Source organism: Aquarana catesbeiana, linkage group LG12 (genome assembly GCF_042186555.1).
Source record: "Aquarana catesbeiana isolate 2022-GZ linkage group LG12, ASM4218655v1, whole genome shotgun sequence".
NCBI lineage: Eukaryota > Metazoa > Chordata > Amphibia > Anura > Ranidae > Aquarana > Aquarana catesbeiana.
The window spans coordinates 90,518,452-90,545,332 of NC_133335.1; the positions used below are offsets into that span (position 1 = coordinate 90,518,452).

A 26,881-nucleotide genomic window follows, 5' to 3' on the forward strand; every position below is an offset into this window, starting at 1 on the left:
GGTGTGGGGTGTATAAGTGGCAGCAGCGGCCCATCCATAAGGGCCCCCCTAATCTCTATGCACCCGGCCCCTAACCTCCATGCAGGGCGGCGGACGCATAGAGTTCTACAGGGTTTATTTTTTGTGAAGCACGTGATTAGAGCTTTAATTGGTTTCAAAAAGTGTGGACTCGGGGTGCAGAGCAGTACGCCCTGAGCCCACCCACTTGTGACAATAGCAAATCAACATTCGCTATTGTCTTCCTGCTTCTCCTCCCGGCCAATCAAGACAGGAAGTGGGTCCTGAGACCGGAACGGCTGGGAAAAAAATCCGGGGGAAGCCACCCGGGACCTGGATGGGGTAAGAGCGGGGCTGGCGGGAAGGGCTGGCGGAGGGGGGGGGGGGGGTGTTCGAAAAAATGAAGCACCAGCCGCCATTGATGGGTGGTTTCCTTGCATACAGCGTCGGATTGAGCTGGGATGTTTTCTGTGCATATTTTGTCAAGCTAGATATTGTCTTATTGTCACCAACAGGAGAACTTTGATTTCTGGAGTCGATAGTCCCATCCTTGACCAATATCTTGGTAATTAGGGGACCAGTGAAGAATGTTTTCTCTGACATATATTATATGTGCTATTGTAGACAGGTGCTTTTCTCCTGATGTCGTATTGTGTGATATTTGCTGTACTAACCACAGGCATTGTCCCCCCCCCCCTTTTTTTCATATATACTATATATATATATATATATATATATATATATATATATATATATATATAGTTTACAGTTGATTGTATGATTGCAGGTTATTCTGCACCTGCAGTCACAGTTTATGTAATTTTGTATTTAGTTTTTTGTATTTTTATATAAATAAATAAAACATACCCACTGCCTGCTCTTTGCTTCTCATACAGAAATCCTGATAGAAAAATGTGTCATAACTAACACGTCTGACAGGGACTAGTAATGAAGAAAGCAGAGGGAAAGAGTACATGGGGATTAGGAAGTACACTCCCAATGACCTGTTAGGAAATCTGTGTGTGCTGTGGCTGCAAATATTCACATAGAACTTAGGTAAAATATAATAAATGAATATTCTGATTTTAGCACTGCTGCAGTCTTTGCTGGACTGTATTAGCATATCACTAAATAGTTTTACTCGTTGCCTGGAATTGTTCTTTGAAGTAAAAAATGATTATATTTTGTAGCATGCCAACAGGATTAAAAGTGGGATAAAATCTAAAATGTTGCGCAGTCGCCAGAACAGAAATAGAGGGAGAAATGTACCAACTACCAATGGGGACACTAAGATGGATTTTCCTCACTTTGGGGAGATTTACACCTAAATAGTTACATAGTAGGCGAGGTTGAAAAAAGACACAAGTCCAACCTATGTGTGTGATTTTATGTCAGTATTGTAACATTTTTGAATATAGCCTCAGGTATTAGGTCCTACAATTAAGGTTCAATTGTATGTTTTTTTAACTGTAATAAATGATATTTTTGTTGAAGTTGATCGTCTGTCTATCAGTACCGGGATAGTCCATAAGCAATTTTCCTTGGTTTGAGTGTGTGAGAGGACAGCCTCAGCAACTGTCCGCACCCTCTTTCCTCCCCTTCACCTCAGTATTACATTGTATATCTCTGTATGTTGTGGTCGTTCAGGTGCCTATCTAATCTTTTTTTAAATTATTGATGCTCCCCGCTGAAACCACCGCCTGTGGAAGAGCATTCTGCATTCTAACCGCTCTTACGGTAAAGAACCCTCTACTCAGTTGAAGGTTAAATCGCTTTTCTTCTAGTTTTAGTGAATGGCCGGGTGTCTTATTAAATTCCCTTTTGCAGAAACATTTTATCCCTATTGTGGGGTCACCAGTACTGTATTTGTACATTGAAATCATATCCCTCCTCAAGCGTTTCTTCTCCAGAGAGAACAAGTTCAGTGCTCGTAAAAAGAGGTCGGCTGATATATCAGCCGATATTTGGCCTTTTTTAAGAAATCGGCAAATTGTGCAAATTCAGCCGATTACCTCCCTTCCCCACACTCAACTGACAGTTTCACACACTGAGCGGCTCTGTGCTCAGTATGTGAAACTGATTTGCAACTAAATGCAGAGATAGGAGCTGTCAGAATTCAGCGTGATGTGGGGGTGGGCGGGACCCAGCAGCTATCAAACACCAGCCAATGGGATGGGATCTGGGCAGGCCGCTATGTGTATGTGGCCCTGCCCACTTTCTTAAAGTGGTGTTCCACCCCAAAAAAAAAAAAAATACATGAATGTGCCTAAATAAGAAATAAAAAAAAAATTTGGAATCTTTTTTTTTTTTTTTTTTACTCACCTCTAAATGCCTGTTGCTAGGGGGTCCCTCGTAGTCTGCCTCTTTCAGTGCCTGGGCTGGTGACATCACTTCCCCTTGGCACAGGAAGGGCTCAGCTCTGCTCCCTCCCTCTTGTCAATCATCTGGGACCCATTACAGGTCCCAGATGACTGAGTGGCCAAGCACGGCGCGCGGTGCCGCTCGCGCATGCACAGTGGTGCCCGGCTGTGAAGCCAAAGCCCAGCGCCCACAGTTGCAATGATGGCGCCGCCGAACGGAGGGGGAGACAAGCGGGGCTTCGATCCCCCGCATCGCTGGACCCTGGGACAGGTAAGTGTCCAATTAAAAGTCAGCAGCTGCAGTATTTGTAGCTGCTGACTTAATTTTTTTTTTTTTTTTTAAATGGGAACTCCGGTTTAAGCAGCCCAATCATTGGCTGGTGTTTGATAGCTGCAGGGCCCTGCCCACCCTTGGTGCCACCCACCCCCGACATCTCGCTGAATTCTGACAGCTGGTCTCTGCATTCAGTTACTGATAGTGTAACTGAAGCTGACAAATCGGCTCAGTGTGAAACCTGCCAGTGCCACCTGCCAGTGTCAACCAGTGCCACCCAGTGCCATCTGCCAGTGCCAAATGCCAATGCCAACTGCCAATGCCAATCACTACCACCTGCCAGCCAGTGCCAATCAATGCCAACCAGTGCCACCTGCAAGTGCCAATCAGTGCCAACCAGTGCCACCTGCCAGTGCCAATCAGTGCCACCTGCCAGTGCCAACCAATGCCAATCAGTGCCACCTGCCAGTGCCAACCAATGCCAACTGCCAGTACCACCTGCCAGTGCCAACCAATGCCACCTGCCAATGCCAATCAGTGCCACCTGCCAGTACCCACCAGTGCCACCTGCCAATGCCAGTGTCACCTGCCAGTCCCAACCAGTGCCACCTGCCAGTGGCAATCAGTGCCAACCAGTGCCACCTGCCAATGTCAACCAGTACTACCTGCCAATCAGTGACACCTGCCAGTGCCAACCAGTGCCAATCAGTGCCACCTGCCAGAAAAAGAAAAAATCGGCTTAAAATATCGGCCACAAAAATCGCCATCATATATCGGCCATCCCGATTTCTAAATATCGGCATCGGCCAGAGAAAAACCCACATCGGTCAACCTCTACTCACAACCTATCCTCATAACTAAGGTCCTCCAGTCCCTTTATTCGTCTTGTTGCCCTTCTCTGGACTCTCTCCAATTCCAGCACATCCTTTCTCTTACTTTCTCTTTTAGCCAAAGAAAAGGATGTGAAGGGAATTTTTCAAAATGGAGTACAGATGGTTAAAAAAAACCTTCATAATGATTTTAACCATTCCCTACTTTATCTAAATATATATTTTTTTTTAGCTTTACATAAACAGAACTCCAGGCACATATAGCCTGGGGTGAGAAGCAATGTGTTGATCAACAAAACCAGGCGCTATGGCAAGTAGATTTCATTTTTGAAGTCCCCATGAGACTCCAGAGGTTAAAGCAGATATGGCCTGGGGTTGCATAGGGAGTGAGAAGCAAGGTGGTTATAAACAAAGCCAAGTGCTATGGCAAGATCCATCTTTGTAGGCCCCATGAGACTCCATATGTCAAAGCAGATATATCCTGGGGTTGTATGGGGAGTCAGAAGCAAGGTGGTTATAAACAAAGCCAGGCGCTATGCGCAGGGATTTTCAAACTACGGCCCTCCAGCTGTTGCAGAACTACACATCCCATGAGGCACTGTAAAACTCTGACATTCACAGACATGACTTGAGGACCATTGTTTGAAGACCCCTGCGCTATGGCAAGTAGATCTCATCTCTGTGGTCCCCATGGGATGCCAGAAGTTAGGGCTCCATGCACACTGGAGCTTTTTTTGGAGTTTGGGCATTTTTTGTAAAAGCCCATAAACTCCACTCTATGTTGTCCTATGTGTCCATGCACACATGGACGTTTTTTGGCGTTTATCAGAACTGGAGTTTATGGGCTGTTTTCTGAACGCCATAAAATCGCATTCAAGAGCAGTACTGGAAATGCCAGACACCGGTAAAAGGTGTTAACGCCGTAAAAAGAGCGTTAAGCCTCGTTCTGCGTTTCTCTGCCTCTATTCAAAATCAATGGTTCCCTATGGGAGCCCATTGATTTGAATAGAAGTCGCACCAGAAGTCGGATCATCATGATCCGACTTGCGGTGCGTCTTCTGTGCTGAGGATGAAGAATGAAAAAAAAATTGGCATGGGGTTCCCCCCTCAGACAATACCAGGCCCTTCAGTCTGGTATGGATTTTAAGGGGAACCGGAAAAACGGTGTGGGGATCCCCCCAAAATCCATACCAAACCCTTATTCGATCACGCAACCCAGCCAGTCAGGAAAGCGGGTGGGGACGAGCGAACGCCCCCCCTCCTGAACCGTACCAGGCCGCATGCCCTCAACATGGGGGTAGGTGCATCGGGGCAGGGGGGCGCTGCGCCCCCCCCACCCCAAAGCACCTTGTCCCCATGTTGATGAGGACAAGGGCCTCTTCCCGACAACCCTGGCCTTTGGTTGTCGGGGTCTGCGGGTGAGGGGCTTATCGGAATCTGGGAGCCCCCTTTAGTAAGGGGGCCCTCAGATCCTGGCCCCCCACCCTATTTGAATGAGTATGGGGTACATCGTACCCCTACCCATTCATCTGGAAAAAGGTGTCAAAAATAAAAACACACTACACAAGTTTTTAAAAGTAATTTGTTAGGCAGCTCCGGGGATCTCTTCCAACTTCGGGGGTCTCTTCCTTCTTCTCCGTGCTCTCCGGCCTTTTCTCCTGCTCTCCGGTGTCTTCTGCCGGGCTCCTCCGCTATCTTCTGTTCTTTTGCCCGCTCTTTTGCTAGCGGTTGCCCATTTTGGCGGGGGTTCCCCTTCATCCTCAGCACAAAAAATCATGATGATCCGACTTCTGGTGCGACTTCTATTCAAATCAATGGGCTCCCATAGGAAACCATTGATTTTGAATAGAGGCAGAGAAACGTGGCTAAAAGCTAGCGCCGCTAAACCTACATTAACGAGAATGCAAAAGCAGCGTTTTCCTGCCAACAATCCGACGTTCAGAACGGCCGTTTATGAGCTCCAGTGTGCATGGAGCCTAAAGCAGTGCACCAGGCAGCACATACAACTTAATACCACCAAAAGTTCAGTTCTGCATGGCTGCTGGCAAGAGCAATCACATACAGTATGTTGGAAGCTCAAGTGGCAAGAAATCACTATGAAAATTCCCAGTTCACCCAACATTTGAGGTCACTGACAAATGACAGTGTCTTCATGTTCTTCACAGGTATTGAGATACAACTACTGCAGAAAAATCTGGTCTCTGGAGTGTTAGAGCTACTGGACACCAACAAATTTAACAATGTAAGCCCACTTAAAATGGTATGAGTGGAGCCAACATTTAATATTACACACAGTTCGGCGTTACACACAGTTTTTAATACAAATTGTGTAACGTAAGAAGCCAGGAAATGCTGGAACCCAGAACTTTTGCAATTTAAGATGTAAGCTTCTCTAAAACAAAGCATTAGGACATACAGGATATTTATTAGCTTTGGCTCAGGTACAACAGCATGGCATACTGAATATTACAGCCTTCTTACGCACACAATATATTCACAAGAATAAAATTAGATCAGTTCCCGAAGCACAGTTTTAGACTACACTGTACCTACCTATACTGTAGGTGACCCTAATCATGTAGTCTAATGCCCCGTACACACGGTCGGACATTGATTGGACATTCCGACAACAAAATCCATGGATTTTTTCCCGACGGATGTTGGCTCAAACTTGTCTTGCATACACACGGTCACACAAAGTTGTCGGAAAATCCGATCATTCTGAACGCGGTGACGTAAAACACGTACGTCGGCACTATAAACGGGGCAGTAGCCAATAGCTTTCGTCTCTTAATTTATTTTGAGCATGCGTGGCACTTTGTGCGTCGGATTTGTGTACACACGATCGGAATTTCCGGCAACGGATTTTGTTGTCGGAAAATTTTATAGCCTGCTCTCAAACTTTGTGTGTCGGAAATTCCGATGGAAAATGTGTGATGGAGCCCACACACGGTCGGAAATTTCCGACAACAAGGTCCTATCACACATTTTCCGTCGGAAAATCCGACCGTGTGTACAGGGCATAAAACCGTAGGGTTAGGACGTTTGTGTCACCAAATAACTAGGTACTGCCAGGTAATGCTCATTAATATGTTGATGCCACTTTCTGCCAACTCAGCATGCCAGATTCTGGACAACTATTCTGTCCTTTAGACCAATGGTCATCAACCCTGTCCTCAGGGCCCAATAACAGGACAGGTTTTATGCATTACCTTGGGGAGATGCAGATTAGAATACTGCAATCACTGAGCAGCAAATGATATCACCTGGGATGTATTTCAGTTATCTTGCAAACCTGGCCTGTTAGTGGGCCCTGAGAACTGGGTTGATGACCCATCAATAAAATAAACAAAAATTACACTTCACATTAATCTATAGAATACAGGTCAGCATTATCAAAATAATTTATATTGTCTTTTGGCTTTGGCCTCAATCGTGTTATCTACAGTCTAGGTAGAGATAACATTGTCTATTGTTAGCAAGTGGATTGTTGGTTTTTGGGATCATTGGAGAGTATGGAAAGTTTATAATTTTCAAACTGACTGGCCTTCACAGTTAGGCCTCATGTACACCACTGCTGGTAAACGGACGTTCAGAGGCAGTTGGATGCTTTTTTCAGCTGCCCCGAACTCATCCAATGTTATCTTATGTGTACATGTACACAGGTTAGTTTAATGTCGTTTTTAGACAGTTGAGTTTAGAGGCTTTTTTTGGAAAGCAAAATTCAGACACTGAGTTTAGAGGCATTTCAAGCGCCAAACGCGGCAGCATTTCGTTTACAGGCGTTTTTCATTTTTGGATATTTTGGAAAAAAAAAAAAATATTTTTTTTTTCAAAAGTTTCTAAACGCAAACGCGGCATGTAAACGCGGCAAAACGGACGTTTTAAACGTGGGTTACCATTTGTCAAGTTAAATTGTTCAGGAGAGGTTGTAAAAACGTCCCATGTACATTAAGCCTTAGATGTTGGAGTGATAAGGTAGCAAAACCTGCTGATGTAATGGACACAAATGGCGTGCCCCTTGCACATATATAAAAACAAACTGTACAGGAAAATGTTTTAAAGAAATAAATATCCAACATGCGAATAGGATTGCCTACATTGAATATTTAAAACCTATACTACAGGAGTAGGCAACCCCCGGCACTGGTGCCGCAAGCGCACATGAAGCCTCTTTTATTCCTGGACCTTTGCGTCACTTACGTCTGAACCCCTGCACTCTGTGTCCCTTTAAGCCAGAGCCAGTATTCAGCGCAATGAAAATCACACCCAACTTTTCCGGTGGTGCAGAGCGTCGCACCTTTTCTCAGCTGCGAGGGCCCAACTTACGATCCTGCACACAGGCCCACTGCTTTCAGAAAATACCCCTGACCTGAGCTCATCATTGAGCATCCATGATGTGACATCACATACATGCATGTGGGCTGGATGCGAGAGTTTGGATCAGCAGGATGAGTGTGCTAGGAGAGGTAGATATGTCTTATCTCTGCTTCCTTTCACCCCTCTGCATATCATAGATGAGAAGAGGGTACAGCGTTGGAGCAGATGAGCAGGAGGGTATAGCGGTGGGGAAAATGAGCAGGAGGGTACAGCAGTGGAGCAGATGTACAGGGAGGTACAGTGGTGGAAGAGATGAGAAGGGGGTTCAGCAGTGGGACAGAAGAGCAGGGGGGTACAGTGTTGGGGCAGATGAACAGGGGGGTTCAGTATTGGGCCAGATGAGCAGGGGGTTCAGTATTGGGCCAGATGAGCAGGGGGTTCAGTATTGAGCCAGATGAGCAGGGGGATCAGTGTTGGGCCAGATGAGCAGGGGGATCAGTGTTGGGCCAGATGAGCAGGGGGGTTTAGTGTTGGGCCAGATGAGAAGGGGGTTCAGTGGTGGGACAGAAAAGTTGAGGGTAGAGCAGTGGGGCGATGTGAAAGGAGGTGTATTGGTTGGACAGATGAGCAGGGGGTTACAGTGGTGTGGCAGGAGAGCAGGGGGGTGCATAGGTGAGACAGATGTGCAGGGGATACATTGGTGGGGCGGATGAGAAAGCGGGTTACAGCTGTGGGGCAGATGAGCAGATGGGTTCAGTGTTAGGACAGATGAGAGAAGGTTCAGTAGTGAGACAGAAGAGCATGGGGATACGGCGGTGGGTCAGATGAGAAAGGGGGGTACAGTGGTGGGTCAGATGAGAAAGGGGGGTACAGTGGTGGGTCAGATGAGAAAGGGGGGTACAGTGGTGGGTCAGATGAGAAAGGGGGGTACAGTGGTGGGTCAGATGAGAAAGGGGGGTACAGTGGTGGGTCAGATGAGAAAGGGGGGTACAGTGGTGGGTCAGATGAGAAAGGGGGGTACAGTGGTGGGTCAGATGAGAAAGGGGGGTACAGTGGTGGGGCAGATGAGAAAGGGGGGTACAGTGGTGGGGCAGATGAGCAGGGGGTTACAGTGATGAGGCAGATGAACAGGGGGGGTTCAGTGTTGGGCCAGACGAGAAGGGGGTTACAGTGGTGGGAAAGATGAGCAGGGGGGTTCAGTGTTCTCCCCCCGGTTCTCCCCAGTTTATAGATTGCCCCAGAGATTCTCCCCCCTGTGTATAGATTGCATTCATATTTTTGCCACCCAAATACATTATTTTACATTTTCCTACATTAAACCTCATTAGCCATGTGGTTGCCCACCCCCTTAATTTGTTCTGATCTTTTTGCGAGGTTTCCACATCCTGCAGAGAAGTTATTGCCCTGCTTAGCTTTGTATTGTCCGCAAATACAGAGATTGAACTGTTTACCCCATCCTCCAGGTTGTTTATGAAAAATTAGATAGGATTGGTCCCAGCACAGAACCCTGGGGGACCCCACTACCCACCCCTGACTATTCCGAGTACTCCCCATTTATCACCACCCTGCTATCACAACTCACCCTTGTAGCCAGTTTTCAATCCATGTACTCACCCTATGGTCCATGCCAACGGACCTTATTTTGTACAGTAAACGTTTAATGGGAACTGTGCCAAATGCTTTTGCAAAATCCAGATACACCACATCTACGAGCCTTCCTTTATCTAGATAGCAACTCACCTCCTCATAGAAGGTTAATAGATTGGTTTGGCAAGAACGATTCTTCATGAATCCATGCTGATTACTGCTAATGATACCATTCTCATTACTAAAATCTTGTTTATATAGTCCCTTATCATCCCCTCCAAGAGCTTGCATACTATTGATGTTAGGCTAACTGGTCTAATTCCCAGGGATGTATTTTGGGCCCTTTTTAAATATTGGTGCTACATTGGCTTTTCTCCAATCAGCTGGTATCATTCCAGTTAATAGACTGTCAGTAAAAAATTAGGAACAATGGTCTGGCAATTACTTGACTGAGTTCCCCAAGTACCCTCGGGTGCAAGCCATCTAGTCCCGGTGATTTATTAATGTTAAGTTTCCCAAGTCTAATTTTAATTCTGTCCTCTGTTAACCATGAAGGTGCTTCCTGTGATGTGTCATGAGGATAAACACTGCAGTTTTGGTTACTGTAGCCCCCCCCCCCCGATTCCCTCACCATCTCCCTATCCTTTGTAACCAGATGACCTTCCTCATTCTTTATGGGGCCAATAGGGTCTTTCCCCCTTTTTTACTGTTTACATATTTAAAGAATTTTTTTTGCTTTCCTCCGCTGTGTGTCATTCCATCTTAGCCGCCCTAATTGCACCCTTACATTTCTTGTTGTATTTCTTATAAAGTCTGAATACTGATGATGATCCCTCAACCTTGTATTTTTTGAAGGCCTTCTCCTTTGCCTTTATATGCATTTTCACATTGGAGTCAAGCCATCCAGGACTTTAGTTTGCTCTTTTAAATTTATTACCTTATGGGATGCATTGGCTAATGCCCTTATTTAATATGCTCTTAAAGCAAACCCATCTCTCCTCCGTGTTCTTTGTTCCTAGGATTTTATCCCAGTTTATGCCTTCTAGCAAGGTCCGTAGTTTAGGGAAGTTGGCTTTTTTGAAATTCAGTGTCTTTGTATTCCTCTTGTGTTTTCTATTTGTGTGATTAATACTAAAGCCAATTGACTTGTGATCACGGTTTCCAAAATTGCCCCGTATTTCCACAGCTGTGACCAGGTCTGTATTGTTGGTAATCAGTAGATCCAGTAACGCTTTATTTCTAGTTGGTGCGTCTACCATCTGAACCATGAAATTGTCCTGCAAGACATTTAGGAACTGGCGAGCCTTAGACGAATGCGTCGTTCCCTCCTCCCATGTCTGGATAATTAAAATCCCCCATTATGATAACACTTCCCATCCTTGCTGCTAGTCCAAACTGTGATAGGAGATCCGTTTCCCCCTTCTCCCTCAGGTTAGGGGACCTATGGCATACTCCCAGTATTATTATCCCCTTAGCTTCATCTGGAGCTCTACCCATAAGGATTCCACCTCCTCCCTAGCTCTCTTAGTGATGTCATCTCTCACATTCACTTGTACAGTATTCTTGATATATAGGCATACCCCTCCCCCTTTTTTACCCTCTCTATCCCTGCGATAAAGGGTATACCCTTGAATGGTTGCCAGCCAATCATGAGAGCTGTTGAACCAGGTCTCTGAAATTCCCACAAAATCCAAATCCTCCTCATACAACAGTATCTCTAAGTTCACCCATCTCGTCTGCCAGGCTCCTGGCATTGGTGAACATGCCACGTAGTTTAGACCGGTCACATACTATCCTCTTATTGGGTGTTCCGAGATTGCAACTAGGACTTGTTACTATACTTACCTTGGGTTTATGTGCTTTAGTCAACCTACCACTAATGTCCCCAATACTACCCTCTGTTATATGTTAAGTGCTGACTATCTCTACCTCTGGGCCCTCCCCCCTGTTGCCTAGTTTTAAAGCCCCTCTAACTTTTTGGCCATCTTCACTCCTAGCTGATCTGCATCCTCCTCATTTAGGTGCAGTCCATCCCTTCTATAGTACTGGTGATCGACTGAGGAGTCTACCCAGTCCTCCAGGAGCCCAAACCCCTCCTTACTACACCAGCTCCTCAGCCACTTGTTTACTTCCCTAATCTCCCTCTGCCTTTCTGGTGTGGCTCGATGTACCGGTAGTATTCTGAGAATACTACCTTGGAGGTCCTTTTCCTCAATTCAGCTCCCAAGTCCCTAAAATCGTTCTTTAGGACACTCCATCTGCCTCTGACTTTTCATTGGTACCAACGTGCACCATGACAGCCAGGTCTTTCCCAGCCACTCCCAGTAATCTGTCCACCAGATCTGATATGTGCCGAACCCGAGCGCCAGGTAAACATATAGTTCGGCGCATAAGGTCTTTGACACAGATTGCCCTCTCTGTCCTTCTAAGAATTTACTTAGTTAGAAACCTGTTCATGAATAACTTTCCATCCTTCTCCATTGAATTTTCTCATCGTTGTGGTCAAAAACGATCAGTTTGACCCTACAAAACTTTTTGAATAAAATTCTACTATCTTCCATCCTGTCCCCCTCCCCTTACTTTCTTTTTTTTTTTGTTTGCTTTCGTGCTCTACTTTCATATTCTTGCTTCTCTCTGTGTCTTTTTTTCTTTTTCTTATCTTTGGAGTATTGCACTTAATGACTCTGGGTGGCAGCCCTTCCCGTACCCTTTTATTTCATAGTGGTGAGCCTTTTCATAGGCGCTTGGTGTACAAATCGTATTATGCTCCATACGGGGCTGTTATTTGTGACGGCAATTTGATTGTGGGCTATACCACATTGCCGTGCCTTTTCCCTTTTACTCTCAATTCATGACTCGCCAGTGCTTTGGATATTGTTTGGCTTCCTCTTTTGTACCTCACTTTTGATACTGTTAATAAAAAGATTGAACGTAAAATTCTACTAGCATAAGGCCAGCTATAGTACTTGTATTTGACTTGATTGTCGTTGTCTGGGAAAGGGAGGGCTAACACTAGGTGCCAATCAAGTCTGCTCCATGCTAATATGTCAAGGAAAAGGAGAAGAGAGCAGAGTGGTAACACAAAGTGGAACTTAGCCCCGGTCACACCGGTGCAACTTGTCATGCGATTTGATAGTTTCAATTTGCATGACAAGTCGCACCCTATTGTCCGCAATGGAAGCGGTCAAATCAGTGCGACTCTGACTCCATCAGAGTTGCACGGATTTTGAAAGCAGTTCTTGCACATTTTTTGCAAGTTCAAGTGCGACTTGCATAGAAAACTGTGCATGAAGTCGCACAGATGTCTTCCATGTCACTCCTGAAGTCACACTGACCTGCGGCTTAGAAATCGTGTGATTTCAAAGGCGTTTGGTGTGACCGAAGACTAAACAACCAATAAAAGAAAACTGTATTCATAATCTTTTATTTAATGTACACTGAGCTGCACATCTCAGCAGACATTACCTGCACACTGTGGTGGTTCTGGAATGAATGATTTCTGTGCTAATAAATGGGAGTCATGTCATCCCTGCCGGCCAATCAAGAGGTCAAAGACCTGGCATCTAGAAGAAGCCTGGGAAGAAGTTGTCAGCTCCAACAGTTGCATCTCTGAAGGCAGAGGTATGTGCCAATTTCTGTTCTACCCTATCCAATCGCAGGCTGGGAACAAAGAAGTGTATTGTTTAAGCACAGAAAAAAAAATGAGGTCACCAACCTGTCCATACCGTGTAGCAGAGATGTGTAAATTTCAGAACTGGTTGTACAGATTTACAAATTCTTTGACATGTAAAACAACTCCTATATATGTTTTTCAAGGGCATAAACAGCAGTTTAACAAAGAAAACAAGCTCTACCACAAATTACTTGGAAGACTAGGAACAGGTGCTCTGGCCCAAATGCCTTTGGAATGTATCAATAATCTTCTAATATAATGAAGCCAGCTATTCGGTAACATCCATTGCATCAATTCTTTATTGGCTACATGGCAAGATACAGCAGTAACATGCTAACGCATTTCAGCCATAGCCTTACTCATAGCACGAGTAAGGCTTTGGTCGAAATGCATTAGCATGTTACTGCTGTATCCTGCCATGGAGCCAATAAAGAATTGATGCAATGGACCTTACCGAATAGCTGGCTTCATTATATTAGAGCATAATTAGCTGTTAACCTGGAGTTCATCTTTAAGTTACAGCTGCAAATATTTGTATTCTGTACTTATACATAAGATTGGGTCTAAAACTTAATAATATGCAACTGTGCTCACCAGGATGATGTGTTGAAACATCCTGCAGTAGCTCCCGGGGATGTACACAGACATTATTTTTCGAGAATATTATCTCTCCATCTAGTATAGAGGATGTTCCTCCGTCTGAGCCAAGGGTCAGGAGGTCGGAGGCCTTGGAGGAAGCACGGCGAAGAAGCTGTCCCAAAGACATGGCAATAATTCCATCCTCTGTCAACCTTCAAACCTACTGTAAAACAAACAGAAACAGATCACATGTAAGGCAGCAAGTTATAAAAGGGGTGTCATTCATGTATAAAACAATGCCAAGCCAGACAAATGCTCAGAGGATGCATGCACATGTATGCTTTAATTTTGATGCCATGTGACTGGGTTTAACCAACCACAAAGACTGTTGCCTTGAACATGCAATTGTTAGTCAAAATGGACCAATACCAAATCCTCAACATGAAGCTATGTTAACAGTCTTTCTAGGATGGATAAATTAAGATCACTTTTGAAATCAATGTATTTATCTCCCTGCAGTCAGACTGCATACACAGAAAAATATATGCATTTTTTTTTTACCAGCTAGATGCACCAGCAAGGGTTTAAAAAAAAACCTCTACTGGCAGCAAGGAAGTTGGACTGCTGCTCTCACATACAGGCAGCAACTCAACTCTCCAACACACCCCCCTTGAACAATTCTTTAATCAGCAGCTTCACCCATGGCACAAGACAGATGTTGATTAGAGCAGTGATCAGAAGGGCATGTTGGAACTACAGTAGAGATGGACCTCTGCTTGTATGTGAGAGTCATGGTCCAACTTCCCTATGTGCTGGAAGTAAAGGGATTTTAACTTTTTCCTTTAGACAATAAAAAGTAAAAAAAAGAGGCATATTTATTATTGAATACGCAGCCTTCTTGCGTTACCAGAAAAAGATCAAGATTCCCATTGGCTTTAAACATCCACCTTTCCTGCTGCCTATTTCTGCAGGAGTGATGTGAACCTGCTGGCTAAGGATCCTGAAAACTCCCAAACTGCTTGGAGTATCAATTTACGATTCTCAAAATACAAACTGGGGTTCCTTCTGCCAACCCCTATATCACTACAGACAGAAAATAGTCATGTAAACCCTAACAGATTGAGCCCCTGAGCACAGTGGAGGACCAGGGACCTGACCATTCCTGGGATTTTGCAGGATCTGCAGTTTAATTTAAGCTGAAATAAGTCTGCTGTCCGCACCTTGGCTAGGTGGAACGGTACAGCTAGACAACTCAGTAGTCAACTAGAATATCAGCAAGAGGAACAGTTCTAGGCCAAACTTGCACATTGATGCCTAACTCACTGCTGCTTCTGCTGTGTCTCAGCTTAGCACAGAACACGGGTACTATACAATGTACTTTCTGAAAGCCGAAATTAGGGCTTTTTAGAACAAACTGTGAGGCAGGTAGGCTATTATGGCAATGTCTCTTCTGCGATAAAATATACCTACCTGCCTGCTTGCAGTCTTCTGCCGCATAAAAACCTAGCCGCATATGCACAGCTCAGCCTTCATTGCTGGCATGGTCCCTGTGTGCCGGGATGACTGACTCCTGCTCATGCGCAGGAGCTACATCATCCCACTGGAGATGCCTGAAGACCAGCGCCTGGAGAACAAATACCAGTGTGGAACCTGGACAGTTAGAGAGGAGGTACATTGATTGCCTTTGATTGATTGCCTAAAACTAGCATGTGTCACACCCACCAATCGGAGTCACCTAATCAGTGTTTCAGTCCTTCTCCCAATAGACAGGTGTTCATCCCTTAGATTAGAACTAAACCTTTCTATTTCCTGTCAAGGGAGCTGCCGTCTTTGCCTCTATTTGATCTTCAACTGTCATGATGCTGCTGCTGATCCCTTATGACACCAGCCATTTCATGGTTTGACAGTTTGGTTGAGAGCACAACCACTGTGACAGTTACATTCCCACACGTGCCTGGAATGTAACTGTTTTTTTAAACTGTTAAATCAATAGGTTTAGTTCCACTTTAATGGCTGCTAGTCACAACACAAGAGGCAGCTTGCCATTGACTATAAAATCTGTCCAATGCCTGCTGTCAATGACAAGAAGAGAATGAACCTGATAGGGAACTAGTGTCTCAGCTTCCTTTTCAGGCTCTGTCCACGATCAATGTTACTGACTGCTAGAAGACTGTCGGCTGTGAAGCTGACAATGTCCTTACCAACCAGTGACAGGTGGGGAGAGGGAGAGGTAGTGGTGGCAAACAAGCCTTCCACTACACAGAGCACAGAGCCAGACACTCTGCCTGTCTCTGTACCCCAACTTCAAAATGGTCTTAATTACCTCTAGTATCGTTATCTACAAACTGAAGGTAATTAATTTTGAATTTGGCGGATATGTCAGTATATCTACTAGAATGGTTGGCAATAGCAACAATAAACATTTTTTGTTTTGGTTTTATTTCAGAAAAAAAATGGTTGTTTGCAAAATTGGAACAGCATTTAAAAAATACAATAAAATAAAGAGATATTCCTGCGCTACCAAAGGGAAGAAAAGAGGGCAGGACGAGACACTAGTTGCTGCAAGCACTGAAATGGTCAATCCATAAACCACAGTGAATAATGTATCAAAATCTATAGATTTGGAACAGACAGGCACCGGAAGTGACGTCAGTGTGCTAGCTCGCTGCTCGTGGTGTTTTGCATTTTATCTTGTTTCCTAAATGTGAGCACTGCAGTTGGATCCATTAAATAAAAAAGATTATATTTTACATACTACACTATCTAGGACCCCCTTTTTTTTCTCCATATATGTACCTATCTGGGAGAATTTTCCACGTCATACATCCTCACCCCTTGAGAGACGCATATACATCATTCTAAACTACTGATCAGGATACAAGGCTTTTTAGATGGGCCCCACGTTACGCCATTGATAGGAAGCCCACTGTGGGAACGGATCTGCATTTGCTTTATATACATGCTGTTACCTTACAGCAGCAAGGTAAGGGGCTATCTTTCATTGAGGTATTTTTACACTGAAGAAAAGTCACCGTTTACATTGCTATTTTGCACTGTAGATTATTTACCGTCTAGTTTGCTATAGTTGCACGGAAGAAAAGTCACCGTTTACATTGCTATTTTGCACAGAATATCAGAGGAATTTTAACACTCGTGTATTCACAGTTTTTATTATCAAATAAGGAAATTTTATCTTCTGGACTATCATTCAATATTTTTTAATACTGTTCTTTTGGTATTTCCTTTTACTTATATTTTTTTTTGGTACTTTGTGATGTTTATATGAATTAACCAATTGAGGTTTCCACTGTCTAAGCACATGGCAGGTTACATATTTATTATTTATTTTCCTTGTAGCACCCATCACTTTAATTTTGCACATTGTTTTGCTATCACTTAGAGCGCAGCACTATCTATCGATTTTGATACATTATTCAAAAAATACAGTTGTTCATCTAGTCTTATCTTTGTAGGAATGGGCAGTTTTTTCCATTTTTGGTTGCAGTGCTCTAGTTACAGTCTGAAATCTTTGTGAAAATTGGTGACAGAAAAAGATTTGGGTGCGTTAGAAGAAACAGCTGTGTTCTAGCACGTGGTGCCAAGCTGCTGCGACAAGAGCTAACAAAAACCTGGATGCATTAAAAGGCAACAGAAGCATGAGGAGAGGACTTTGGCCTTTAATCAGCCTCACTTTGTCAATACAACACAGCCCTCTTTGACTAACATTAAATTGGGCACTCTCCTCTGGTACATTGGTCAGCACTGTGATTAATAACATGCAACACACATCTCAGACCCAAGGAAGGAGTAAAACGTGACATGGTAGCACCACATCTAAAATCAGAAACCTAAAATACAATAAAATCTACTGAAGGTACTGTAAATACCACTTATGAATACCTAGCACTGACAAGGGGAATGGGCAGCTGGGATGCTGGAATATCAGTAAACGGGGACAAAGTCTATAACATATAAGATAAAGAAAAGCAAAGAGCTAATGTACAACTAAGGCCTCGTACACATGGGCATCTGAAAAAGTCCCTCTGAACAACAGAACTGTTGCAAGGTAATTGCAATTTAAAAGAAAACATATGCCAAAAGCCGCATATTGCACACGAGTTTCTGTGTGTATAGCATTTGAGGGCAAATGCATTCTACTGGCCAGAATATTACATTTATTCCACCCACTGAAATGCAATTACATGCATACATTGTACGCGTGTAGTGTTTGCACGTCTAGCATTTTTTCTGGTTTTACACTCCTCCCAAGAACACGCCTTTGGTGTTTTTTTTATTTTCTGCCAATGTTTCTCTTCTACTATACCTGTAAATGTTTACGCACATATGGACACATGGGTTTACATAGTGATGCTTTTACAGGCTGAAAAAAAAAAAAAAAAAAACACCAAACGCCTGTATAAGCTCTGTTTTTTGTGCACGAACCCTCCTGCCTACTATGGACTTCATTCACATTGGTGGTGAAGTCAGTAGAGCTCCCAACTCCTATGTTGGTTCAGCCTCTGTCTGGCCCACACTGCTATGGTTTTCCTTGTAATTAAGCTGGTTTAGCACAGCTTGAATGCTGTAATAGAAGTTAATAATAAATGTGTATAGATTTCAAATGGTCATGCACTGAAGTTTTGAGATTGTTTTCCCAGATGTGTTAATGCTTTTAACCCTTTCCCGCCCAGCCCCAGGGTCCCATCAACCGAGCTACACCAGGAGGACTTTGTGCCTGATCATATAACCAATGCACTGTTAATTTAGTCTAAGAAAATATTTTTTGGTGACTAAATTACCATTATTTTAGTCTAAAATGCGACTAGAACAATTCAGATGACTAAAATACTACTAAAATTAAAATGGTATTCTAGTCAAAAGACTCAAATTAAAATGGCATTTTAGTCTAGACTAAAACTAAATTAAAATTTGACGTCAAAATGAACACTGCACTACCACATAAGAATAAGTAGGGGGCATCTACTAAGCTGTTGAAAGAAATAATTTTTTTAGAAAAAGGCTCTTCTTATTTACTGTTAGTAATATATTCAGGAAATGTGTGATGTGCAATGGCATTACAGACAACAGAGTTTACAGTTTTTTTGGTTTTGTTTTTAGATTTTAAGTTGTACTTCTGTTTGTCAAAAGGCAATATTTATGTTTGTTTATGAAACTTGGTTTTATTTATAAAGACTTTATAAATCACAACAGCTAAATCCGTGTAGTGCATGTTCAAACCTTAATGTGGTTGTAAACCCTTTACAACCACTTTTGCCTACAGGGAAGCCTACAGTTTGAATAGTTTAGGAGATATTCACTGTATATGCATGTGCCGACATCATTGGCGCATGCGCACTGAAGATACAGCTCGTACGTGCCATTTCTTCAGCTAGTGTGTCTTTACTGGCGGCTCCCACGTGCATGTGCAGGAATGACGTCATCGCGGCTCCAGCCAATCACAGAGCTGAAACCCGGAAGTAACTCCGGGAGACATGTCATTGGCCAAGGCGGTGTGCCGGGGCCACTGCGGGGGCTTCGATCTAAGGCAAGTATACCATAATGACCTAGTATGCATACCTCTCATTATGCCTTTGTCTTGCAGGGTTTTTTTTTTTCCTCCCCGTGGGTTTACAACCACTTTAATGACAAATAACAGGTTATTGGATTTTTACTCAAGGAGTATATAATGAGTTTGGCAATTCTAGAGAAATGCTTAAAGGAGAAGTCTAGCCTGAGCTCGTTTGGCTGGCCTTCTCCTATGGGTCAGTCTGAAGTCCGCTCTCTGCTGACATCACAGGAATCAGTCCAGGCACTGTGTCATCACGACAATTAAGTCTGGATCCACCAGATGCCTGGACTAATGCCTGTCTCAGCCCCTCAGTGAGCCGCTGAGAACCTGAGATGGCCGCTCCTCACCCCTCCACAGCTCAACGCTCCAATGAGCGAGGAGGAGCAGAGCGGAGAGATGCTGATTGATAGCAGCTCTCTGCTTGGAGAACTGTGAGAACTGAGCCATCGCCGGTGTTTGATCGCTCGGTTATCAGTGCAGGGGCGCTGGGGGACCGATGCTGCATCCACCTACAAAAGTATGATTCTGTAAATAAAAAAAAAAAAAAAACAAGAAAACATAATTCTCTTTTAACCACTTTCTTCCCAAGGTGCGTACCAGTACATCCTTGGGTTTCAGCGGTTTTACCGGGATGATGCCTGCACTTACAGGCATCATCCTGGTACTGATTTGTTCAGCCGGCGATTCTCTGTACAACAGAAGTTATCTAAGTTGACTATTTAGCCACTCGATCACTTCTGCGGGTGGCGGAAAGGGGTCCCACCCCCCTCCCGCTATCACCTCTCCCAGGCTCTCCGTTCCCATTGCGGAGGCCAGGAGTGATGTGGCCAGCGGCGATGGTGGCCCTGTACAGAGAGAGAGGAACTGACATTGTTCCCTTCTCTCTAACCCTGGAAACTGGGAGCGACAAGCAGTGTGTCACTTCCGGTTCCACCCCTTTGTTTCCCTGGCGACCAGCAGCCAGGGAAGCAACCAATCTCAGTCTGATTGGTTGCATGGGGGGCCAGAGGAGAGATTTGGGGTCTAATAGACCCCAGATCTCTCCATAAAAGAGGACCTGTCACGGCCCATGCTATCACAATAGATGTTGTTCATCCCTTGTGATAGCAATAAATTTGGTACAAAAAAAATAAATAATTTAAAGCGCCCCCATCCAACCAAACTTACACACAAATGCGAACGCATACGTTACTCTCACACACATATGTAAAAGGTGATTGCACCACACGTGAGGTATTTTTGTAAACGTCAGAGCGAGAGCAATAATTATAGCACCAGATCTCTTGTGCAACTCTAAACTGGTAACCTGTAAAGGCTTTTAAAGCATTGCCTATAGAGATTTTTGAAGTACCGTAGTTTGTCGCCATTCCACGGGCAGACGCAATTTTAAAGCTTGACATGTTAGGTATCTATTTACTCAGCTTATCATCACCTTGCACATTATACAAAAAAGTGGGCTAACTTCACATTTTTTTTTTTTTAATTCATGAAAGTGTTTTTTTTCTTCCAAAAAAAAATGCGTTTGAAAAACTGCTGTGCATAATACTGTGTGACAAAAAATTGCAACGCCCATCATTTTATTCTACAGGGTCTCTGCTAAAAAAAAAAAAAAAAATATACACAGATATATATATATTTATTATGTTTGGGGGTTCCAAGTAATTTTCTAGCAAAAAAAAGTAGATTTTTACATGTGGGAGCGAAGTGTCAGAATAGGCCTGGGGAGGAGGTGGTTAAATAATGCATTACAATCCTAATAAAACTAAACCCATTAGATTTTCGTCAAAATCTCCAATGCATTTTAGTCGACCAAACTGGGTTTAGTTGGGTTTAGTTAAAAAAAAAAAAAAAAAAAAAAAAAACACAACTTATATTAAAAACAATTCTGATGACTAAAATGGATCTAAAACTAAAATGGCATTTTAGTCAAAAGACTAAAATACGGCTAAAACTAAAGTGCAGGTGACGGGGGTGGTGACCAGGATGTGACATCACAGGCTGGCGGAAACACTCCCAGCCTGGAAGGGCAAATCGCTGGGCGGTGTGGCAGCAATCTAAGTAGATGGAGTGATAAGAAAAGCCAATTGTCTTGACTGCATGTTTCAGAGCACACCCCTTTGTCAGGTCAATTTTAAGGAAGGAGTCTGTGCAGTTGGCAGATTCAAGCTTTAAAAGATTAAAAGGGGACATATTTCTAGATGGGATGGGGGACTTTTGTTGAAAGTGTAAGACTGGGTTCACATATATGCGGCTGCGGAGCGTTTCTGTTCAGGTGCAATTCAGGTGCAAATTTTTCCCCGAATTCACATCTGAACCGCATCCAAAAATGCACAGGAACCTTTTTTAAAACCGCACCGCGGCCGCCCCGCACACGTGTGAACCAGCTACATTGAAAGTCGGTCACATTCACATGTTATGCGAATTGGATATGGTTAAAACCACATCCAATTCGCATATATGTGATCCCAGCTTAAGCCAGGCGCAGGGGGAGCACGCAAACTGTGAGGAGAATGACAAAATCTTCAGAGAATGTGACAAAGATAAAATGTATGTCAGCTGCAAGTTCAACTGTACGTGTCCCAGGAAGAAAGGGGTGGGGGTGATGGATGAGCATAAAAATTCAATCAGGGCCGTTCACACCACATGCAGTGCTTTTTTTTCTGCATTAAAAACACATGGAAAGTAGGTTATATGGGTTCTAATGGCATAGTTCACACCAGTGCAGTGAGTTCCACTGCTTTTTGGTTCCAGAAAAAAAAAAAAAGTACAATATGATGCTTTTTTTCTTGGACAGAACCGTACTGGAATGCGGTAAAAAGCATAAAAAAATGCATCAAGAACGCACTGGGACTTTGTTAAAGTGAAAAAAAAAAACAGGAAAAAAAAAGAAAAAAAGTGTAAGGAATACATCCAGAAACGCATCAAAAATGCAACAAAACCGCGCATGGAGACACACATCTGTAACGGATCTGGAGGATGTTTTTGTAGTGTGAACAGGCTCCCACAGAGCAGAGCAAAAATATAAGAGTGATGAACGAGCAGCTGAACAAAAGGATTGTGAGGATGGCAAAGTGAAGGAATCCATTGAGTCCAAGGAAAAAGAGGAGGAAAAAGAACCATGTTTATGTAAAAAGTTGAAAGTTGAAAAGGATGGTAAACATGACCCCATTAGGACTTCCACAAGAAAAGAAACAAAAGCAGTTTCTTAAGCCAAAATCGCACAAAAAACCTCACATGCTGGTTGTGCCCAAATTGATCGGTACAATCAGCCTGCCCATAGATGGTTTGAATCTTGGCCAGTTCAGCAGATTCAAACCATCTATGGCCAGCTTTAGAGCTGAAGATGTGGCAATGCTGCTATAGCTTAGGCCAGCCTTTTTCAACCAGGGTGCCCAGGCATTCTGGAGAGCCTTCAGGTTTCTTTGGAGCGTCTTTTGGCAAAATGCCTATAAATTGCCCAGAAATTGTATGCAAGCCAGCGGGTGAATGAAGCCCGCCTTTTAGCTACACAAAGCCACAGGTTTTTATTGTGCACCATTACAACCTTCTAGCCATCAGCATAATAACAATTATGTCATCGGTTGATAAGGACGTTGAGCGCTTTCACAGCATCCTTGTTTGTCCCTCTCCTGCCCCCTCCCCATCAGCACTGAGTTTACATTACCTGAGTGAGGGAGAAAAGAAACATTGGAATACTAGACAGTACCAGTATTCAAAGGTGTGCTTGCCTTGGAAGAATAATTCACCTCTATTATTGGGTGTCCTACATATGTGTGGCTGTTACTGCAATATGTAAACCAATTAGTTTAGTTTTTTACATTTTAGAATGGGGTGCAGAATTTTAAAATGGTGCCTTGACCGAAAAAAATTTTTCCGACGGATGTTGGCTCAAACTTGTCTTGCATACACACGGTCACACAAAGTTGTCGGAAAATCCGATCGTTCTGAACGCGGTGACGTAAAACACGTATGTCGGGACTCTAAACGAGGCAGTAGCCAATAGCTTTCATCTCTTTATTTATTCTGAGCATGCGTGGCACTTTGTGCGTCGGATTTGTGTACACACGATCGAAAATTCCGACAACGGATTTTGTTGTTGGAAAATTTTATAGCCTGCTCTCAAATTTTGTGTCTCGGAAAATCCGATGGAAAATGTGTGATGGAGCCCACACACGGTCAGAATTTCCGACAACAAGGTCCTATCACACATTTTCCGTCGGAAAGTCCGACCGTGTGTACGGGGCATAAAGAAGTGTTTATTCAGGCTTTCAGTATAGGTGACAATTGATCCTATGACGTAAGGGAAAAGGATTCTTTTTTTTTGGTACCCAATTTGAAGAAGGGTTCAAAGATGAAAGCTCAACAGTGGGAAGTGTTTGTTTGAGTTTAAAACTACAAGCTTGAAAAAGCCATATGAAATTTGGAATGAATGACATTAGGTAGTATTCAGTATGTGCAGTAGGGCTTTTTTTACCAAAAAATTGGGTTATGCATTGGGTTTTTTACTCTGCCCATCAGAGTATCCCCTATATTAGGTGCCGTCATCAGAGTGCGCCTTTACTTTAGGTGTCCCCATCAGAGTGCCCCCTTACATCAGGTGTCCCCATCAGAATACCCCCTACATCAGGTGTTCCCATCACAGTGCCGCCTTACATCAGTTGTCCCCCATCAGAGTGCCCCCTTACATCAGGTGTCCCCATCAGAGTGCCCCCTTACATCAGGTGTCCCCATCAGAGTGCCCCCTTACATCAGGTGTCCCCATCACCGTGCCACCTTACATCAGGTGTCCCCATCACCGTGCCACCTTACATCAGGTGTCCCCATCACCGTGCCACCTTACATCAGGTGTCCCCATCACAGTGCCCCTTTACATCAGGTGTCCCCATCACAGTGCCCCTTGACATCAAGTGTCCCCATCACAGTGCCCCTTTACATCAGGTGTCCCCATCACAGTGCCCCTTTACATTAGGTGTCCCCATCACAGTGCCCCTTTACATTAGGTGTCCCCATCACAGTGCCCCTTTACATTAGGTGTCCCCATCACAGTGCCACCTTACCTTAGGTGTCTCCATCACAGTGCCACCTTACATCAGGTGTCTCCATCACAGTGCCACCTTACATCAGGTGTCTCCATCACAGTGCCACCTTACATCAGGTGTCCCCATCACCGTGCCACCTTACATCAGGTGTCCCCATCACCGTGCCACCTTACATCAGGTGTCCCCATCACCGTGCCACCTTACATCAGGTGTCCCCATCACAGTGCCCCTTTACATCAGGTGTCCCCATCACAGTGCCCCTTTACATTAGGTGTCCCCATCACAGTGCCCCTTTACATCAGGTGTCCCCATCACAGTGCCCCCTTACATTAGGTGTCCCCATCAGAGTGCCCCCTTACATCAGGTGTCTCCATCACAGTGCCACCTTACATCAGGTGTCTCCATCACAGTGCCACCTTACTTAGGTGTCCCCATCACAGTGCCACCTTACCTTAGGTGTCCCCATCAGAGTGCCCCCTTACATCAGGTGTCTCCATCACAGTGCCACCTTACATCAGGTGTCTCCATCACAGTGCCACCTTACTTAGGTGTCCCCATCACAGTGCCACTTTACATCAGGTGACCCCATCAGGGTGCCACCTTACATCATGTGACCCCTTCAGAGTGCCCCCTTACATCAGGTGACCCTATCAGAGTGCCCCTTAACATAATACGTGCCCATCAGCGCACCCCCACTAAAATATGTGCCCATCAGTGTGCCCCTTAACATAAAATAAGGGGCATGCTAATTGGCACATTTTATGTTAAGGGGCACTCTGATGGGTACATTTATGTTAAGGGGCACTCTGATGGGTACACTTATGTTAAGGGGCACTCTGATGGGTACATTTATGTTAAGGGGCACTCTGATGGGTACATTTATGTTAAGGGGCACTCTGATGGGCACAACCAAATGTGCCCATCAGTGTGCCCCTTACAAAATATGACCATCAGCGATCCCCTTAACAAAAAATGTGCCCCACATACCTTAAGGGCAAGCTGCAGGGTGCGGAAGCTGCGAAGTATCATACCTCGCAAGGTGTAAGAAACGAGCCAGGAGCAGCAGAGGGGTGGGGTGCGCACGCAACATCACGCCCCAACTCGCGGCCCGGCCGGGATTAAGAGACGGGAGCGAGAGCCACAGTCAGTGGCAGGGGAGGAGGCACACAATGCAACGGTGTCCAAGCAACCAGAGGTGGGGCGCACACGTGACGTCAAAGTCTCAGCAACAAATGACAGCTGAAATGAGGCAACACACTGGTGGCCTGATGGTCCGGAAAGGAGCGTCGCTCGGTTCGTGTTCAGACCGCGGGCCACCATTTAATGACGGCTGGTTTAGGAGATATTTCAAGTGCATGCAGCCAGTGACATCACTGGCGCATGCGCTCTGAAGGAACGGCCCACGTGTGGCGTTCCTTCCGAGCTCATGCCATGAACAGTGGCTCCCACACAGAAGTGAGACCATCGCGCCTCCGGCCAACCACAGCGCCGGAAAAGCCTTTTTTTTTATTTTTATTTCAGCAGCTTAGTAGATCCCCCTACTTATTGTTATGTGGTAGTGCAGTGTTAACTTTGACTAAAACTAAATTGAAATGTGATGTCATAGTTTTTTGACTAAAATGCCAGTCATATTTTAGCCATCTGAATTGTTCTAGTTTTAGTCGATTAAAATAGTATTACTTTTCATTGTCGAAAATATTTTAGTCAACTAAATTAACACTGCATGCACACTGGAGGTTATAAAATGCCAGTAGTTTTAGCTGTAGAAATCTGTTGCTGTAAAAGGAGTTTTGCAGTGTTTTTGCAGTAGCAATTGTGTTTTTTTAGTTTTTTTTAGCTAAACTATACTCCCACAAAAGATTATGGCTCAAAAACACTCAAACGCTGAATAGCCTCATTTTGCACTGTTTTTTTTTTTTTGTGTGTGTTTTCCAGAGTTAGAACGTTTTTACAGCTAAAAAAAAACTCCTCTTCAAACTCACTAGTTCTGGGGTTTTTTATCAGCGTTTTTTTGGTGGGGGCATTTTCTGGCTTTAACCGGTTCCGGACCAGCCGCCGCAGTTATACTGCAGCAGGTTGGCCCGGCTGCACGAAGCGTCACAGCTATATGTCGCGTGCGCGCCCCATAGGCTACAGCGACGATCGCATTCGATCCAAAACTGATCAATCCCCAGGCCAATGGTATCTGGCCTAGACCTGGTGGTCGGTCCTGGCGAATGAAATCCTCCCCCTGCATGTGTAAGTGTTAACACAGCAGGGGAAGTGATGTCATCTCCCCCCGTGGAACTCTTTTCCGTTCCAGAGAGAGGAGAGAGAACATCTCACAGTGCAAGTGCACCAACACTACACTGACACCAGTTCATGTAGGTACACTTGCCACCCACCGATCGCACCCCCCCCCGTTAACCCCTTCACTATTGTACTTTATTGTGGCACTTCCTGTCTCTCCTCCCATGGGAGTAGGCGTGTTTATTGCCTTTCCCCGGCGCCGCACTGTCTCCTGGGAGCTTAGTGTCAGGCTTCCACAAGCTGTGAATGAACAGTATTCACCGCATCCCGGAAATCAATGCTTGTGAGCTTCACATGCCCACAAACAAGATGGAAACAGCCAGTATCACATTTTTTAAGTTATTCTTCAGTACGAAAACAGACA

The 26,881-nt window shown here is 44.4% G+C and overlaps 1 protein-coding gene across 5 annotated transcripts in view; it reads right to left on the reverse strand.

The window, feature by feature from the left end:
• The window catches only part of TBC1D16 (TBC1 domain family member 16), a 241,513-nt gene that overhangs the window by 172,392 nt on the left and 42,240 nt on the right, over positions 1-26,881 (reverse strand). For all 5 annotated transcript variants that reach the window (XM_073608200.1, XM_073608201.1, XM_073608204.1 and 2 more), the window contains exon 2: positions 13,636-13,843. In XM_073608200.1, the coding sequence (XP_073464301.1) occupies positions 13,636-13,807 (172 nt within the window). In that variant the 5' untranslated portion in view covers positions 13,808-13,843. The remainder of the gene's footprint in view (positions 1-13,635; positions 13,844-26,881) is intronic.